Genomic DNA, 19,029 nt, shown 5'->3' with positions numbered 1-19,029 from the left:
GCAAAGCCTAGCTGCACACCCACCTTATCATATCATATGGTCACAAGAGTAAAGTTGTATCTTGGTCTAAAAGGTGCTTTAAAAAATACTAGGTAAAATGAGCAAATGCAATTTTGCCACTTTCCACTAAACCGACCTCTTATTACATGCGCATGGACAATAATTCATTTTCAATTCACACATATACTCTCTCATTCAATTTGGATACCATGCATTGTATTCAACGAATCTAGACTATTCGATCAAAATCGAACGCTCTAAATTTTAATACAAACTTTTATTTTTTAAAAATATCTAAAATACCAAACTTAAATCTAAATCGTCTAATTTTGATCAGATAATCTAGATGTAACGTGCACAACTTAGATTTTCTCTTTCTCTTATTATCATTCTTTCCCCACTCCACAAGTTTTACACTTCACGGAAAAACAGCATTCTACTCCACTCCACACGAAACAAACCCTTCCATTTTTATAAAAAAGACCTACCACACTAGTCACTATATATCTTCCTTTCCCTTAAATCTTACATAACTTACATTCTCCTTTTCTCTCTGTCCCATACTCATTAAACTCCTTCCATTTTATTATTATCTCTATGATCTATAGTTGGTATTGTTTCAACAAAAATGGGTAATGGATCATCTTGCATCATAGCATGTACCATGAGAAAACATGTTAAAGTTGTCAAAGAAGATGGTAAGATACTAGAGTTTAGTTCACCAATCCATGTGAAAGACATTTTGATAAATTTTCCTACTAATGCTGCTATTGTTGATTCGAAGAATGCAACAGAAACTCTATCACAAGATCATGAATTGAAGGGTGGAAAATTGTACTACTTGATTCCACATAACAAAGAGGCAGAAGAACAAGGTGGTGGTGGGACAAAGACAAAGAGGATCAAAGTTTTAATAACGAAACAGCAGCTTCAACAGTTAGTGACCAAAGAAATGTCATTACAGGAACTATTATCAGTTGTTAAAACAGATGGTGTTAGTTTGACATGTGATCGGAAGCCAATATTGGATTCTATACCCGAAGAAAACGAGTAACTTATATAACTATTTATTTTCTTCTGGTTGTTTGTTTCAACCTTTGGTTTCCTAGCTTTCATCCTGTCTTAATGTGGTAGATTTTAAGGTTTTGTTTTCGGTTATATAATTAAGGACTCACTGAAAGAAATTAATGTAAAGGCAGAAATATAACCTGATATGAAATAATGACTTAGATACAATATGCAGTTTACAGATATTGTAGTATTGTATAATTCATTTTGACATGTTTGAGTGCTCACAGATAGAAATCGACTTTGTCTTATTCGGTTGGTAAGAAGTTGACTTATAGCCTATGCAAGCGAAAGTTCAATTTCTGCAGTTAGCGTAGTGCTCTTTTTGGTGGTTAATCGGTAAATACCATGTTAACGCTCTATCTATGAGCTTTAAAATCCGTCTTTGATAGTATTTGAAGTTCAACTCATATAAACTTTCATTCATCCGAAGAAAATGATTTTAAATTGAAATTAAATGTCCCCTAAAAAATAGATAAAGATTAAAGTTAAAATTTAAAACTTTTATGTCTGCAATTGATTTTTAATCTTGTAGATTTTTAATCTTAAGTTTATTGTTCAACATAGTGTTATATGAGTGTACATAAACTTCCCTTTTAACTGTACTCAACTTCAAAATAATTGATTAATCCAAATTCAATCAACATTTGTTATCATAGAATTATATAGATGCTAAGGCTCTGTTTTGACAAGCAACTTTATTTACAATTTATAGCACAAACAAGCTATTTCTATAAGAAGATAAACAAAGTTAAATTTCCATTAAAAAAACAAAGTTAAATTGTTTTTCTTTTTTAGAGTTAATTAAATTATTTTCTTATAAAATTATAAGCTATTTTGGTAAACTAGTTTAGAGAACTTATACAAATAAGTTAAAACAGTTTATCAACATGTCATAAATTATTTTCATAAATTCTTTCAAACAAACTAACAAAGATCAATACCAAAGAAACCATACCTAAATATATAAGGAGAAGTAGACATTTGCAAAGTAGAAAAGTATCTTATTTATTTTTAACTTAATAAAAACATTGTTACATGGTAGCAAAATATATAAGCACACCAGTTGAAGAGGACGCTATAAAAAGTCCTCGCATGTCACTGGATTTGAACGTCAATAACCTTGCGTTCAACTTTGGTCTTAGGAACAGTGATATAAAGCACACCATTTTTCAACTCTGCCTTAACCTTATCCTTCTCACAGTTATCAGGAAGCTTGAGCCTTGTATCATAAGAACTATAACTCTTTCTTGACCAAGAATCTTCTTCACCACTTTCCTCCTTATGCATGTCACTTTTTATGACAAGAACATCATTCTCAACCGATACCTTAACATCTTCCTTGGAAAGACCAGGCATGTCAAAACGCATTTTAATTTCATTCTCTTCATCTTTGATGTCCCAAGGTACACGGATTTCACCTCCACCAAATGTCATTGTATCTTCGAAGATTCGGTCCATTGTGTCTAACATTTGACGCATGCTTCTCATAGGCGACCATGGGTCCAATAAACCTATAATAGGCCACACAATAAGTTATTAGTAATCTTAATTAACCACTTAATTCTAAACAACAAACATATTTTTTTCCTTCATGAGGGAAATTGGATTAGGACTTTCCTTTACTTATTCTTAGCATTTTAAAAACGTAAAAAGAAAATTCCATGATTGTTATGTTATTGAACCATATAGTCCATCTTAAAAATTTAAAATATAAGTATCAAGCAAGGCTACTATGAAAAAATTGCATTGATCAATGTTGAAATGAAAAATACAAGAATCACACATTAAAGATTTATTTTTCATCAAACATATATGAGACGCGCGCACCTGATCTAACAAGAATCATAAATTTTAAATTTGGTATGAGAAAATGTGTTGCTAGTATTCTTGGTGTTGATGAAAAAAGAGATGAAAACTCACCAAATGGTGAAATCATGTCCATGGAACCTCTACGAGGCTTTCTCTCTACAGCGGAACCATGACCTTGATCACCTTTGTTAACATGTTGAACTTCCACAGAATTGTCTTTGTTATCACCACTAGCTTGAGCTTGAGCTCTCACCCTTCCTAGTCCTAGCTTTGGCAATTGCCTCCTTAATGGAAATGAGGCCATGCAAGGTGCAGTAGTCTTGTTACGTGTTTCTGCCGAGTACCCTGCTTTTGGGGAAAGCATAGGTGAAGTAGTTGTTGACAATGACACTGCTTGAGCCATGGCTATTATACGTAGGAAAGTAGAGTAGAAAAAGGATGAAGAAATGAAACAATTAACAACAAAGATTAGTAGCTTGCTAGATAGAATCAGTTGCAATTGTTGATGATAGGAGTGGGAAGTGAGAGTTGTGAATATATAGAGTTGGTGTGAAAGGTGGAGAAGGGTCTTGAGAGTTTGAGAGAAAATATGAAAGTTCTGGACACAACACTTGTCTCTTGCTATATGTTTTTGTTTTTATCTCACTCTCATAGTTTCGGGAACGATCTTCGAAAGTGATTTCACATCATGTTATGTTCACTCTTTGTTCAAATTTTCGATTCTACACATAAAATCTTCCAAATAAAATTAGAATTTTTTAACAAATTAAGTATGAATTTTTATATTTTTTGCAGTTAAAAATTCATATGTAATTGATGTTTTATTAAAAAATTTAATTTTTTTTAGAAGAGATTTTTCTACAATATTCTACACATTTATGCACAATTTCATTAAAAATATACAAAAATTGACTTAAATGAAAAGTTAGTATATTTATAAGAACCAAAAACATATTTAACCCTTATTTCAATTATGACCGCATGTTACATGGTTAGAGTCTGTCAACAAATATGCATTTAATTTTATTTGTATATTTCTCATTTTGTCAATAAAAACTGATCATATTTTAATTTAAATATACGATGAACCATTTTACTAGTGATGATTTCATTTAGAAGAAACTAGGATAGCACGGGTTAATGAGATTCATGTTGAGGCAACATATGGACTTTGTTTTAAATGAAAGACATTCAATAAAAACGCCATAAAATATATGTCAACTTCATTACAATATAAGAGGATAAACATTTCGAACACCTCTTTGTAAACTACGTTAGAGGTTACATCTATATCATCGCCTTCTTCATCAATCAACAATATCTTCAACCAATTTCTTGAAGTAACTCTGGACATGGCAACATATAACTGAGCATGAGAAAACACTGAATGCAGAAGATATACCCCAACATGATTAAGGGATTGTCCTTGGCTCTTGTTAATGGTCATGGCAAACGAAACAGATAACGAAAATTGTCGACGCTGAAAATTAAAAGGAATCCTCTCATCTGATGGCGTCAATGACAATTGTGGGATGAAAACTTTATGACCAATATGCCTCCATGATATAACTTGTGCCTCTATAACATATGTCTCCATTTTTGTAATGACCGGTTGTGTTCCATTACATAGCCCCAGTGTCTGGTCAATATTCCTCAACATCATAATTGGAACACCTACTTTTAACCTTAGCTTGTGTTTTGGAAGAATAAGAGTTTCAAACTATAAATAGAAAGCTTCAAACTATTTGATATGCATGTCGAAAGAGTAAGAGTTTGATACTAACCTCATGCTGCTCAAATTGAATGAATGTGCTGCTCTTGCATAATATGTAGCATTTACAATTGAGGTTTGTATTTGACCTTCCAGACCCTTATTTATGTGATGGGAGCAGCATGCAATAAACTGACAACAATGGTTTGTAAAATCAAATTAACTGCATAAAGTTTCACATAATAAATGTATTGTATTTTAGAATATCAGAGTTTTTGTCGTCAAAAAGAAGATAACTCCAAATAAGAGGAAGGCACTATAGTTCCTTCCTCTCACCTTGAGAGGATATGAAAAACAATAGCCATAGAAAACAGACAGCAACCAAAATTACATTTCACAAAACAATATTAGCAAGCCTGGGAACAATAAATCCACACAAATAAGTACTCAACCAAAATCCATAAAAAGAAAACCAAGTTACAGGATATGAATGCATGGATAAGAGACAACCTGAAAATCTGGAAGAAAATGGGACTGAATTCGGTCAAATTTTGTGATATCACAAAATAGGGAATATAGGCAAGAGAAAAACGCTATACCTAAGTGAGATTTCGAATTTGATACAGATGCTTGACGTATTTGAGCTGCTCCAATACAATTGAACCTGTCAAAATCACACGCAATGAAGCTCCCATGTTATGCTTTATCGTCATTTCAACCAATATAAACTTCAAAATTAAAACAAATATCTAATTTTCATATATTATTTATGCTAACACGGACAAAAGGATCACACATACAAACAACTTACAAACTATTAAAACTAACATAAACCCTGCAATTGAGGCATGCATCACTTAAAAAATATCTCATGTTCTAGCTTTTATGATAGCACACCAATGTAGCCGAAGCAAATCGAGTTAACAGATTGGTAACACAATGAGCCTGAGCCCATATAGAAAACCTGAAAAAGGAAATAATAAGATAGTGTTGAGAATAGATAGTTAGAGCATTTGACATATAATAACCTTTGTTAAATGGTAACCATACAAAAAGTAAAGCAATGTGACTCACATTATGTGAGGAAGAAACCAAATTTAATTATCTATATCTCTAGAGTATCAATATCAAAACATACTAAACTCAGCATTATCATACGGTTCCTTAACAATCCAATAGTTTGCTCAAAAACAAAAAGCAAATAACAATGATATTTTAGCCACAAATTCTCTTCATCAATCCTTGAATTACCTCCGAACATTTCTTCCATATGTTGTCATATTGCAAAAGCCTTGTGCATCACACGCCCACAATTTTTCTGCAGTCCATACACATGCCCAAAAGAAAACTTAATCATCTTAAAAACAACCTAATCTTTTATTACCATGTCGATTTATTTCTCTATTGAAACAAATGAAAATTATACTCAAAGTATGTGTGTAGGTGTAAAACATATGAAGACAGTTTTCAAATTCTTGATCCAAAATTTCAACAGCAAGCAAAATCAAATGAAGGCAAGCCACCGAATTTATTCATCTATGTATCTATAGCAAGCAAAATATAACGAATCATTAATCAATCATTACCTTAACTTTCTTTGATGCGGGATTCTCTTCTCACTCTCAATCTCACGATTCTCCTTTGAACTTATCACTATAATAGATTGATCACAAATCAAGCAACACAATCATGAAAGAAGATTGTGGATGGCTGAAATGATTTAGAAACAGAACCCAGCAAGCAAATTAGAGAGAAATGGAACCCCAAATGCTTGAAACTTACCACCAATCACACTATCGATCTATATGATCAGTTTACCTATTCTAAGAGGCTACAGCAGTTGAATTCAAGTTAAATTGATCGAGACCATGCTTTATGTTAGTGTACACTCGTAATAATACAAACTAAAAAGTGAACCAAACTTGTAACACCAACAAGGATGTAAAATTGTTATTGACAAGGAGAATCAGCATTGAAAGATGTAAGGGAGAAAACAATAGTTTCTGTAAATTTCAGTTACTTCACTAAAAGCAATAATAGAGGTACAAACAATATATTCTGGAGAGAGTAACAAAAGAGTGCTAACTAAAAAGTCATTCAGTTAACAAAATCTAACTATCTGACAACATTGGTGCTAATGCTGAAATAACTATCAGTTAACTACATATACTAGCATTCAGTGGCAGTTCCAGCTTGCTGATTCTGATACATTATGACGTACTCGCGGAGTCCCTCGGCTTTTTGTCTCATGGAATCAATGATCTCTTTCGTTTCATCATGTATCTGTTTCGGCAAACAAACTTCCAAGAAATCAAACCACTCACCTAAACTAATCTTCTCCAAATCAGGCCAATTCTCATCCCCAATCAAATTCTCCTTTTCATTCACATCACAATTCTCTTTACCATCTCCATCACCAACACACTCTTCCTGTGATTTCTCCTTCTCTTTATCTTCTTCACCAGCAACACACTCTTCCTGTAATTTCTCCTTTTTTTTATCTTCTCCATCATCAACGTGCTCTTCTGTTAACTTGTTCTTTTCTTTATCTTCTCCATCACCAACATGCCCTTCTGGTAACTTGTCCTTTTTATTACCATCTCCATCACCAACACACTCTTCCTCCAATTTCTCCGTTTCTTGAGCATCATGACAATTCTCTTTACCATCTCCATCACCAACAATCTCTTCCCGCAATTTCCTCTTCCCCTTAGCACCACCCCTCGTTTTCTTATTCTCAACATTCTCCACTCCATCCCCCAAGCTCAAATCTTCCCCAATCACAACCCCTTTATTCTTCATGTTCCTTGTCATCCTCACATTCCTCGGCTCCTTCACACCATCGAAATCCCCAACACTCAATTCAGAAGTCCCCATTTTATTCATCTTATTCCTCAAATTCCTTGTCACCCTCACATTCTTCTTCACTTCCTCCACCTTCTCTTTGACACCCTCCAAATCCCCATTACTCGAATCACAAACCTCAACTGTATTCTTCTTGTTCTTCGAATTCCTTGTCACCCTCACATTCTTCTTCACTTCTTCCACACCCTCCATATCCCCATTATCACAAATCTCAACTGCATTCTTCTTATTCTTCGAATTCCTCGACACCCTCACATTCTTAGATTCTACAGCAGCATCCAAATACACATGAGTAGAATCAGAAACAACGTTCCTGCTCCGCGTATTCCTCGTAACCTTCATCGGTTGAGGTCGATCTACAATTCCACCAGATTCATAATCACCATTCAACATTCCATCTTCATGAACCCTAAATTTAACAGTTGATGAAATTGACTCGGATGGAAGTGACTTCACCGATCTTAATGGTGGAAGCATAGGTGAGATGAAAAGGGGTATTTGGAGGAACGGGTTTGTTATCTAAAACGGTGCCGTTTGAGGAATCGAGATATGTGAGAATCCAATTACAGGACGAATCGAAATGGATAGTGAGGTGTTTGGTGGAAATACCTGGATCTTTGATGGGGAGGTTGTTGCCGCGTATGACCCGACCGATTTTGATGGTGGATCCAGGTTCGAATTGGTGGGTTTCGCCGTTGCGAGGATTTCAAGTGTGAGACTTGTTGTTCTTCCATTTTACTGATAGTGAGAGAGTGAGTTTGGAAAGGGAAAGGAGAATTCAGGTGATTTCATTTGTTACATTTTGAACCAAATTTTGTTACTTAGAATGCATCGTGGTATTCTTTCTGGAGCCGCGGCTGCTTGTTTGTCAGGGTGCGGTGACATCGAGACTTTTTTCAGTCAGGTGGTTTGCAAGCAAGGCGTTCTTTTATACAGCTTGTTTGGCGTGTATCATATGAAATGACCGTAATCAAAAGTTGTTTAACAATATAGGTATATCAGTTGTTGGATAAAATAAAGCGGTACTCTCTTTAGTGATTAAAAGCTGATAATGTCATTTTTGTCTACGATTTTAATTTTTGATGGTCAAGTCCCATGACATGTTTGGAAATTGAGCTAATAACTTTGGCTTTGCATCACTATAATTATTTGGGGTCTCTGGACACGTTGTACTTTGGAGATTAATATATATGTCCCATTTTTTATTGTTCTAAAAAAGTCTTATGATTATAGAACGTTCCAAGTTTTCAATAAACCAATTACTCAAAAAAAATCAATAAACAAATAAAAATTATCGTATACAGTGTTGTTTCCAATTTTTATTTGTTTTCAATAAACAAATAAAAATTATTCCTGCTACAAAACAGCTCTTTTTTTTAATATAAAATATATATATAAAAAAAAAAAGCTCCAGTAATTTTACATATGGTTTGGACATGCCATATAATTCTAATAGTACTGCCAAATACGATACATATAATTTGTACAAACTCCTTATTTAGAAATGTTGCAAGTACTTTTATTTTGACTCAGATATCACACCACCGGTTTAGGCACGCTAATTTCATGGTGTATATCCTCCACCACCAGGATATCCACCATAAGCGGGTACATCTTCTTGGAATAGTTTTCTCCCTGCACCATATATAAAATTAAGTCAATGATTTAATGAAACAAGAAGAGGAAAAAATAAACCAAAGAGAGTATCATATAAAACATGGATTCATTTATAGAAATCATCAATGATCAGCCTCATATTCAAAATAGGGACATGATTACAAGAAGTCTCGAATATGCATATATGTATATTGTTATATTTTGAATCCATGTATGTATGATTATCACAACTTTTAAATTACTCTCACTTATCATTAAAAAATTATTCATGGACAAAAATCCAACAACCACATATCCCACTTATCTTTATTAATTAGTAGAAAAATATGGTTAAAATCTGTGAAGCCTGGATACGAGATATGATACGGATACGATACTGCACCGATACGTCGATACGAGAAAATTTCAAAAATCAAGATACGATACGGCTGAGATACGTTAATAAAAAATTATAAAATTTAATGTATAATATAATTATAACCATTTTTTTAATAGGCTTAATTGCACTTTTGGACCCCTATCTTTCCAAAAGTTGCGGTTATGGACCCCTAACTAATTTAAATACAAAACAGCCCCCTATGTTTTGATTCTTTGGCAGTTTTGGACCCCCAGTCCATTGTTGACTCGGTCAGCGCTGACGTGACACCCTAAGTGAGGTGCCACGTGTCAATATTTTTTTTTTTTTGCCTTGGGGGTCCAAAACTGCCAAAGAATCAAAACATAGGGGGCTGTTTTGTATTTAAATTAGTTAGGGATCCATAACCGCAACTTTTGGAAAGATAGAGGTCCAAAAGTGCAATTAAGCCTTTTTAATATCCAAATATATTAACAAACAAAATAAATCATAGGCTGTTTTCTATATAAATGTTATACTATATCCAAAAGGAATATTGTTAGTGCTATACTATATCGATTCAAAAAAGAAGCAATATACTCAAGAGTTAAGTTATTTTAATTAACATTAATTGGGAAGTATTGGGGCAGGTATTGGTGCAGGATAATTATCGGATACTCTCCTGATACGTATCGGATAATTATTTTTTTTAAAAATAAAATTTAATTTTCGGATACTCTTCTGATACGTATCAGGAAGTATCGGGCAGGTATCGGTGCAGGATACGCAGGGGATATAATACGTCATCTATTTTGAAGTATTGGAGCTTCACATGTTAAAATAGGTTAGGTAAAAAGTACACACAATCAAATTAGTCACTTATTTTAGAATGGATAGAGTATTATATATCAAACGAGCAACATACCGTGTTTGAAATTGGATTGGGCAGAACTAACAATCATAGAGGACATGATAAGTAATAAAAGTAATGCTAAATGATTAACAAATGACTTCAATTTGGAGGCATTGAAGATAGGCGCCATTTCTAGCAAAAAAATAAAATCTATGTATGCAGTATGTAGTTTAATTGCAAGTTTAGGATGAGAAGTACATAATATCACTTGAAGAATATGTATTTATAGAGAAACATGATGTTTGGAAGCGTGTGATCATTCCATAGCTGACTAATTCTTCCTCAAATACATTACAATTAACAGTGACCCGAGTAATTAATCAATGGGATATAGCATGTCACATGGAATTAAATAAAAGTTCTAAATAAACTGTGTCAACAACTACTCATATAATTGAACCGTTTAAAAACGCAATGAATCATACTATTGGACCAAATAGCCAATCATAAAAACAAACTAGTTGGAAAGTCAACAGCAGAAGGTACGACTAATATTGCTAACAGATTAAACTAATCTCAAACCATACATACATTGTTGTAAACTTCAGGGTCAAAAGTAAAGAAATTGTAATGTGTGTTGATCGTGATTTGTATTTTTTTGTCCAAGTTAGATGATGTTGGCCTAAAACGAGTGATCAACGAGTTGTATATATTTATCTCGCTTTTAATTTGAAAAGGTCAATGCAACAAAAAATCTCCAACTTGTGTGTTTGTCTAAAATTGCTATGAGTTTAGTCAAGCAAAGCAGGACTGTGTTTCGCCATGTATGTGGCGCCTAGGCACGACGACATGTCGCGTCTAGGCACGACGATCAAATGAATGTTTATAAGAATTGATTGAAATTTATCTAAATCAACAAGATACAACATACTAGTGGTTTAGGACAAAAGAGATCGACACGCCACGTTTGATAAAAATATGTTACTAGATCAACAATAGATTAATGAAGTGATATAGTACTAGAACCGTTTAAGTACGTGGACAAGAGTTTGATTCTTGAGTCATACGTATAGAAAAAATTTGGTTGGAAGAAGATAGTCCATCTTATGTGCGTCACAAGTTTCTTGTCCGAGATTAGTCACTATTAAACAACGACGGAAACTCCATATCTATATCATAGTAACAAAAAAATTGTTAAAAAATTGTTACTAGTTAAAATTAAGTAATACTTAATTGAAATTGTAAAACATCATATAAAATTGAAATTTTTTTTTCTCAAACAACTTTTCTTCTTTTTAAACAACTTATACTCATTTATTTTGATTTTAAGTGTGAGTTGTTAAATCACACATCGTTTTTGAATGAGTAAAATGCAATATGGTTGAAGAGCTTGTTGTATGATTTTTGACATGAGAAAAAGAGCATTGGACCAAATAAAACAAGCTAGCTTGGCAATGTCAACAACACAAGGTATGACTAATATTGCTCAAAGATGAAATCAATCTCAAACCATACATACATTGCTGTAAACTTTAAGGTCAAAGCAAATGAACTGATATATTTGTTGATCGTGATTTGTATTTTTTGTCAAAGTTTGATGATGTTAGCCTAATAAAAGTAAACGAGGATGAGTTGTAGATTATGTCACTTTTAAGTTGAAAAGGTCAATACAACATAAAAGTCTTCAACTTGAGTGTGTTGGTCTAAAATTACCATGACTTTTCTCAAGCAAATTGTTGTGGCTCAACGAGATACAATAAATTAATGATCTAAAATTACAAAGATCATAACTTTATAATTTTATTTAAAATTTTAAGGCATTAAAAATAAAAGTTATCTTTCTTATATATTTATTTGTAAAAAAAAAAAAAAAACTTTTTATATATTCAATATTAAACTTGTTTATTGTCGAACCACGAAAATATGGTGACACAATATTTTCACTTATAATTTGAGGACATTGAAAATATGAATCAAATTTATTATATATTCAACGTTGAACTCTTTTATAGTTGACGAGACTAACATTCACAATTAAACACCAAGTTCTTCCTGCTATAATCAAAGTCCTGAGGCAGCATTAAATATTACCTGCTATAAATATTACCTGCTTCTCCATTGAGCTGTGCATGGAAGTCTAACGCATCATTTTTACTTTACCTCCTCAATCACATGATTCATATACGGATCATTTTGCTCCTATGTTTTTTACTCCATGCACCTGCCCGCTTTTCTAATTTATCGTGTAAACACGTGTAAATTATAAAAATGTTTTTTTTTTTTAATTTTGATTAAAATTATAGGATATTGATGTTTGTGACTTTCAAATTATAATAAATCTTATCTTTCTCAAAGACACAGACAGCATAAGATTATGTTAATTTAATTTTATTGAAAATATGAGTAAGTTTTATTTAAGGGTATTTTTTACCAAAGAAAAAATTCAGCCCAAAAATTTGTATCCCTCTATGTACTATTACGTTATGTTATAGAAGAATAGATTTATCAAAATTCTTTTTTTTTTGGTCTTAATTTTATCAAAATTCTTAATGTCGGTAAAAAAAAATAATCTTAATATGCAGATGCTTTCCTTGACAATACCAAAAAAAAAAAAAGAAATCTCGCATACTGGGCAATGAAAAATCTTAACCGGCAGATGCTTTTATATTTTAAATTTCCCTTGGGTTAAGAGGGTCATATTACCATACATACAAACCGGAGGATTAACAACAACAAAAATAAAACTCCTTATTCTAATAGTACAATGCCAAATAAGATACAAATAATTTGTATAACTCCTTATTTTGAAAGAATTCATATAAGCTATATATTGAGTACTAATTAGCAGCTCCAGTTTAGGCACATAGCAGTTGGGAGTGATTATTTTCTCCACCATGGAGCTAATAATTTCATGGATATTTATATCCTCCACCACCAGGGAATGAACCATAAGAGGGTGCAGAGTATTGTTGGAAAAGTTTTCGCCCTGCGCCATATATAAAAAAGATAAGTGAATATAATTTTATGAAACAAGAAGAAAAATAAGAGATCATGATATAAAAACAACAACAAGGTATATACCGTGTTTGAAATTGGATTGGGCAGCAATACCCATGATAGATGACACGAGTAATAAAAGTATTGCCAAGAGAGCAACAAATGACTTCATATTATTATTGGAGGCACTGAAGAGAGAAGTCATTTCTAACAAAAACTAGTAATCTATAGATGTAGTTAATTGCAAGTTTGGGATGATCATAATATATCACTTAGGACCAGGTATTTATAGAGAAACAGTTTTTTTTTTTTTTTGAAAAGTTCATAGAGAAGCAGAGATGTTTACAAGCGTGTGCTGACTAATTATAATTTTTACAAAAAATAATAATAATAATTCATACATATATCTTCTTCCTTTTTTATCAAGTAGTCTAATGATTGATGATCACACATTTTAAATGTGAAAGAAGTGATATATTATGCAATATCCCTACCAATTGAGCAAAGTTCACAGAGACTATATATACCTTCTTCTATACGTATATATAACGAGATATTGCTTAAGCAACTAAAAGTATTAACTTTTGTATACAAACTTGTGTAATATTACTTTTAAATATGTTAGATTTATGTTTTCAAGATAAAATTTCTTATAATAGATTCCTTAAACAATGTCTTTAGGACACTTGTTAGCATAACCATAAAAATATTGATAGTGTAATTAATGTATACATTTTACGTACAACTAGACTAAATTACCATTTGTATGAATGTATTTATAATTGACTTTTTATATTCTAGAAAAAGGATATTAATTAGGGTTGTGTTTGAAAAAAAAAATATTACATGTGTCCTTAATTATAAGATCATTTTGAGAAGAAAAAAAATTGTCCCTTTTTATGAGAATAAATTTGTAAAAAGATCTTATATTTAGGGATGTAGTACTCCCTCCGGTCTTATTTACAAAAAACAATTTACTTTTTTGATACATTAAATAATTTATGTATTTAGTTTAGGTTATTGACTAGATACATACATTATTCAATGTATCTAAAAAATTAATTTTTTCTTGTAAATGGGACCGGAGGGAGTAATAAATAGATCTATTTAGGGACAAATTTTCTCTCACAATTAGTGCTTATAATTAGGGGTGGATATTTATTTAAATCTGCGTGCAAGTGTGCGTGTAATACTACTATAGCTAATACTCCCTCCGTTCCAAAATAAGTGATATTGTTGATGGTTTTACACATGACATTGCAACTTTTTATAATTTTAATTATATATTAGCAAAAATTATAAAAATTTAGTATTTTAAAAATATTCATCAAAACAAATTCAACAAGCTCATTTTTATATAATAGTGAAAAAGTATGCTGAAAGTTCGATGCGTGAGCAGTGTATGTAAAACTATGCCACTTATTTTGGAAGGGAAGGGATATATGAAATCAATCTCAAAGTCAAACCATGCACAAGTTGTGTAAACTTTAGGGTCAAAGCAAAGAAATTAATTAACACGGGTGTTGATATTTGTGTATCTTTTTTGGTAAAAGTGATTGCATGACTTTTCTGTGGAGGTGCCAAGTCTCCAACCAACAACACAGCCTACTTTAATATGTGTATTGATCATTTGTGTTTTTTGTCAAAGGATAGATGTTACATATTGGCCTACAAATGTATACAACAGTTGAAAGGTCAAAAACAAAAAATCATCATCTTGCCTGTTTGTGTTGAATATACAACGTTCATACCATGACCAGTTCTTTTCCAACTACTACTAAAAAACCAGAATTTCAGTTATAATAATTTGATAAATACCTGCAAGCACATTGAGCTATACATTAAAGTGTAACGCCACATTATTACTTTACCTCCTAAGCTACAATGATCCATATACGACTTATTTTGTTCCTATGCATCACACTTCATAATTTTCATGGCATCATTTGCAGCAATAACACTGACAAAGATATTCTTCTATCATTCAAATTACAAGTAACTGATCCAAACAATGCTTTGTCCAGTTGGAAACAAGATTCTAATCATTGTACCTGGTATGGTGTCAACTGTTCCAAAGTTGATGAAAGAGTTCAATCTCTAACCTTATCAGGACTTAAACTCTCTGGTAAACTACCCCCTAACCTCTCCAACCTCACTTACCTTCATTCACTTGACCTTTCCAATAACACTTTTCATGGCCAAATTCCATTCCAATTTTCTCATCTCTCACTCCTCAATGTCATTCAATTAGCTATGAACGATCTCAATGGCACACTTCCACCACAATTGGGTCAACTCCATAATCTACAGAGTTTAGACTTTTCTGTCAATAATCTCACAGGTCAAATTCCTTCAACCTTTGGCAATCTCTTATCTCTCAAGAATCTTTCCATGGCAAGGAACATGCTTGAGGGTGAAATTCCAAGTGAATTGGGCAATCTCCACAATCTTTCAAGACTTCAACTCTCAGAGAATAACTTCACCGGCAAGCTTCCTACTTCTATCTTCAACTTATCTTCCTTAGTTTTCTTATCCCTCACACAGAACAATCTATCAGGCGAGTTGCCACAAAATTTCGGCGAAGCTTTTCCGAATATAGGGACACTTGCTTTGGCAACCAATAGATTTGAAGGGGTAATCCCTAGTTCCATATCCAATTCATCACATCTTCAAATTATTGATCTTTCTAACAATAGGTTTCATGGGCCAATGCCTCTTTTCAACAACTTGAAAAACCTCACTCATTTGTATCTCAGTAAGAATAATCTCACTTCCACTACATCATTGAATTTTCAGTTCTTTGATTCCCTTCGAAACTCAACTCAGTTACAAATTCTTATGGTCAATGATAACAACTTGACCGGGGAACTTCCAAGTTCGGTTGATTATCTTTCAAGCAATCTACAACAGTTTTGTGTTGCTAATAATCAGCTAAATGGAAGCATTCCTCATGGAATGAAGAAGTTTCAAAATCTCATATCCTTCTCTTTTGAACAGAATTATTTCACAGGAGAGTTACCATTAGAATTAGGAACACTCAAGAAATTGGTGCAGCTTTTGATACACCAAAATAAATTGTCTGGTGAAATTCCAGACATATTTGGCAATTTTTCAAATCTGATTACTCTTGGAATAGGAAACAACCAGTTCTCAGGTAAAATTCACGCGAGTATAGGACAATGCAAGAGATTGAATTATCTGGACTTGCAAATGAATAAGCTTGTTGGTGTCATACCAATGGAGATTTTTCAACTCTCTAGCTTGACAACTTTATACTTACATGGAAATTCTCTGAATGGTTCGCTTCCTCCTTCGTTCAAGATGGAGCAGCTAGTGGCCATGGTTGTTTCAGACAACATGCTGTCAGGGAACATTCCTAAAATCGAAGTTGACGGATTGAAAACACTAGTGATGGCAAGAAACAATTTTAGTGGCTCAATTCCAAATAGTCTAGGTGATTTAGCATCCCTTGTGACTTTAGATCTATCATCAAACAATCTCACTGGTTCAATTCCCGTGAGTTTAGAAAAGCTTGAGTATATGATGAAATTAAATTTGTCCTTCAACAAATTGGAAGGGGAAGTTCCTATGGAAGGCGTTTTTATGAACCTAAGCCAGGTTGATATCCAAGGTAACAACAAACTATGTGGCCTTAACAATGAAGTTATGCACACGTTAGGAGTCACATCGTGTCTCACAGGTAAGAAAAACAATTTAGTCCCTGTCATACTAGCAATTACAGGCGGTACTGTTTTATTCACGTCAATGCTCTATCTGCTGTGGCTACTTATGTTCTCCAAGAAGAAGCGCAAGGAGGAGAAAACAATTTTGTCATCAACCACTCTATTGGGGTTGACTCAAAATATATCCTATGGTGATATTAAGCTTGCTACAAACAACTTTTCAGCTACAAACTTGGTTGGAAAAGGAGGGTTTGGATCTGTTTACAAAGGTGTGTTCAACATAAGCACTTTTGAAAGTCAAACAACTACACTTGCTGTTAAAGTTCTTGACCTGCAACAAAGCAAAGCCTCTCAGAGTTTTAGTGCAGAATGTGAAGCTTTGAAAAATGTTAGGCATCGGAATCTGGTAAAGGTGATCACTTCTTGCTCCAGCACTGACTACAAGGGGGATGATTTTAAGGCCCTTGTTTTGCAATTCATGCCTAATGGTAATTTGGAGATGAGTTTATACCCGGAAGATTTTGAGTCAGGATCTTCTCTAACCTTGTTGCAAAGGTTAAACATTGCCATTGATGTTGCATCTGCCATGGACTACTTGCACCATGATTGTGATCCACCAATAGTCCATTGTGATCTGAAACCTGCCAATGTCCTACTAGATGAGGATATGGTTGCACATGTGGCAGATTTTGGATTGGCAAGGTTTCTTTCTCAAAATCCATCAGAGAAACATAACAGCACTCTAGAACTGAAGGGATCGATCGGCTATATCGCGCCAGGTACTTACTAATGATTATTCTCCTTTTATTTTCACTTTCTTTTACCTTCTACCAGTGGTATCAACCACAAATTGCAAAAAATAGCGGTTTGTTCCAAGTTTTGTGTAATAATAGCGCGATGTTCAAATTCCGCTATGCTATAGCACCCCTATTTTACAACACTACCTTCTATTATATATATATATAGCTATCTAATACTGGGGTACCATGTTTCAGAATATGGTCTAGGAGGCAAGGCTTCAACTAGTGGTGATGTGTACAGTTTTGGGATCCTACTATTGGAGATGTTCATAGCCAAAAAACCAACAAATGAAATTTTCAAAGAGGAATTAAGCATGAACAGATTTGCATCAGACATGGATGAAAAGCAATTATTGAAGGTTGTTGATCAAAGACTTGTTAACCGTTACGAATATATGACACAAAATTCCAGCGGTGATAGTCATAGTAGTGAGTCTGGCAACATCAGTTACAGTGATGATAGTAAAGCACATTGGATGTATAAAGCTGAAGAATGCATAACTGCTGCAATGAGAGTTGGCTTATCATGTGTAGCACATCGTCCCAAAGATCGGTGGACCATGAGAGAAGCCTTATCAAAATTGCATGAAATTAAGCGGTATATACTAGGCTTGTGAAGTTGGTCTGATGCCTGCTATTTGTAATAAGCCTCATGTGGTCCCTTAAAAAAATTATACATAAATAGGAATCTCAAAAAAGTTATGAGATGTATTTAAATTCACAAACAAAATAATTTTGTTCCTCTGCTAATTTTTTCAGGGGTGAAAAATGTAAAATAAACATGCTAATAGCTTATTGATAAGAAAAGAACATTGTAAGATGAGTTTTGAATTTTAATTCTTATTATTTAGCTACCTTTTATTTTTGCCGAAGTTCACTTTTTTCCATGAATTTTTGGATTAGAATGGATATGCAGTTGTATAATAGCTTGGTTCTTTGTCTCGAGCAATCAATAACTTTTTCTTTAGTATTTTTACTAGAGAAAAGAAAATAAGATAATTTCATAACCTGTTCTGATTCTTATCATGTGAGAGACAGCAAGCTAGCTCATAAGATGCAACAAAGTTTGATGATGCCAGTGCAGAAACTTCTAAATCTGTGAATACTTTGTGGTATTGGATGCAATTATTTTATTCAAAGGTGATGTAACTACACTGCAACAACAACAAAAACAAATACCAAAAATCCTTAGAGAACAAAACTACATTTGAACTTATTAGAGTTTTTGTCAGCAAAATGTTCTGATCATAACTCAGATATTATCAAGGAAGACGACGGAGCTCATATTG

General features: G+C 33.1%; 4 protein-coding genes and 1 long non-coding RNA gene across 9 annotated transcripts; 2 read left to right on the top strand and 3 right to left on the bottom strand.

Moving 5' to 3' along the window:
- Nucleotides 1-509: 509 nt before the first annotated feature.
- Nucleotides 510-1,279, top strand: LOC11437933 (uncharacterized). Its single transcript, XM_003602305.4, has one exon. The coding sequence runs from the start codon at nt 629-631 to the stop codon at nt 1,052-1,054; it is 426 nt and encodes a 141-aa protein (XP_003602353.1). The 5' UTR covers nt 510-628; the 3' UTR covers nt 1,055-1,279.
- Nucleotides 1,280-2,005: 726 nt separating this feature from the next.
- On the bottom strand, nt 2,006-3,443 carry LOC11419465 (small heat shock protein, chloroplastic). Its single transcript, XM_003602303.4, has 2 exons — nt 2,992-3,443; nt 2,006-2,582 (listed from the first exon to the last, which is right to left on the bottom strand). The coding sequence occupies exons 1-2, from the start codon at nt 3,281-3,283 to the stop codon at nt 2,167-2,169; spliced, it is 708 nt and encodes a 235-aa protein (XP_003602351.1). The 5' UTR covers nt 3,284-3,443; the 3' UTR covers nt 2,006-2,166.
- A 627-nt stretch (nt 3,444-4,070) lies between these two features.
- On the bottom strand, nt 4,071-8,438 carry LOC11421664 (myb-like protein X). Of its 5 annotated transcripts, none has more exons than XM_039831683.1 (5): nt 6,178-8,438; nt 5,843-5,909; nt 5,403-5,555; nt 5,191-5,255; nt 4,071-4,783 (listed from the first exon to the last, which is right to left on the bottom strand). In XM_039831683.1, the coding sequence occupies exon 1, from the start codon at nt 7,931-7,933 to the stop codon at nt 6,761-6,763; it is 1,173 nt and encodes a 390-aa protein (XP_039687617.1). In that variant the 5' UTR covers nt 7,934-8,438; the 3' UTR covers nt 4,071-4,783; nt 5,191-5,255; nt 5,403-5,555; nt 5,843-5,909; nt 6,178-6,760. The 5 variants fall into 5 exon arrangements, with proteins under 5 accessions (XP_039687617.1, XP_039687618.1, XP_039687619.1 ...); XM_039831684.1 differs by lacking the exon at nt 5,403-5,555 and having other exon boundaries at nt 4,071-4,570; nt 4,665-4,783; XM_039831685.1 differs by lacking the exon at nt 5,403-5,555 and having other exon boundaries at nt 4,071-4,519; nt 4,665-4,783.
- Nucleotides 8,439-12,889: 4,451 nt separating this feature from the next.
- Nucleotides 12,890-13,524, bottom strand: LOC25489788 (uncharacterized). The gene is made up of 2 exons (XR_003010024.2): nt 13,342-13,524; nt 12,890-13,246 (listed from the first exon to the last, which is right to left on the bottom strand). It is a non-coding gene; the product is annotated as an uncharacterized lncRNA (long non-coding RNA).
- A 1,389-nt stretch (nt 13,525-14,913) lies between these two features.
- On the top strand, nt 14,914-18,601 carry LOC11430815 (probable LRR receptor-like serine/threonine-protein kinase At3g47570). The gene is made up of 2 exons (XM_003602299.4): nt 14,914-17,719; nt 17,936-18,601. The coding sequence occupies exons 1-2, from the start codon at nt 15,142-15,144 to the stop codon at nt 18,355-18,357; spliced, it is 3,000 nt and encodes a 999-aa protein (XP_003602347.1). The 5' UTR covers nt 14,914-15,141; the 3' UTR covers nt 18,358-18,601.
- The last annotated feature ends 428 nt before the right edge of the window (nt 18,602-19,029 follow it).

Source organism: Medicago truncatula, chromosome 3, assembly GCF_003473485.1.
Source record: "Medicago truncatula cultivar Jemalong A17 chromosome 3, MtrunA17r5.0-ANR, whole genome shotgun sequence".
Lineage (NCBI taxonomy): Eukaryota > Viridiplantae > Streptophyta > Magnoliopsida > Fabales > Fabaceae > Medicago > Medicago truncatula.
The sequence above is the reverse complement of the archived record's forward strand: the minus strand, read 5'-3'. Positions and strand labels throughout refer to the sequence as shown.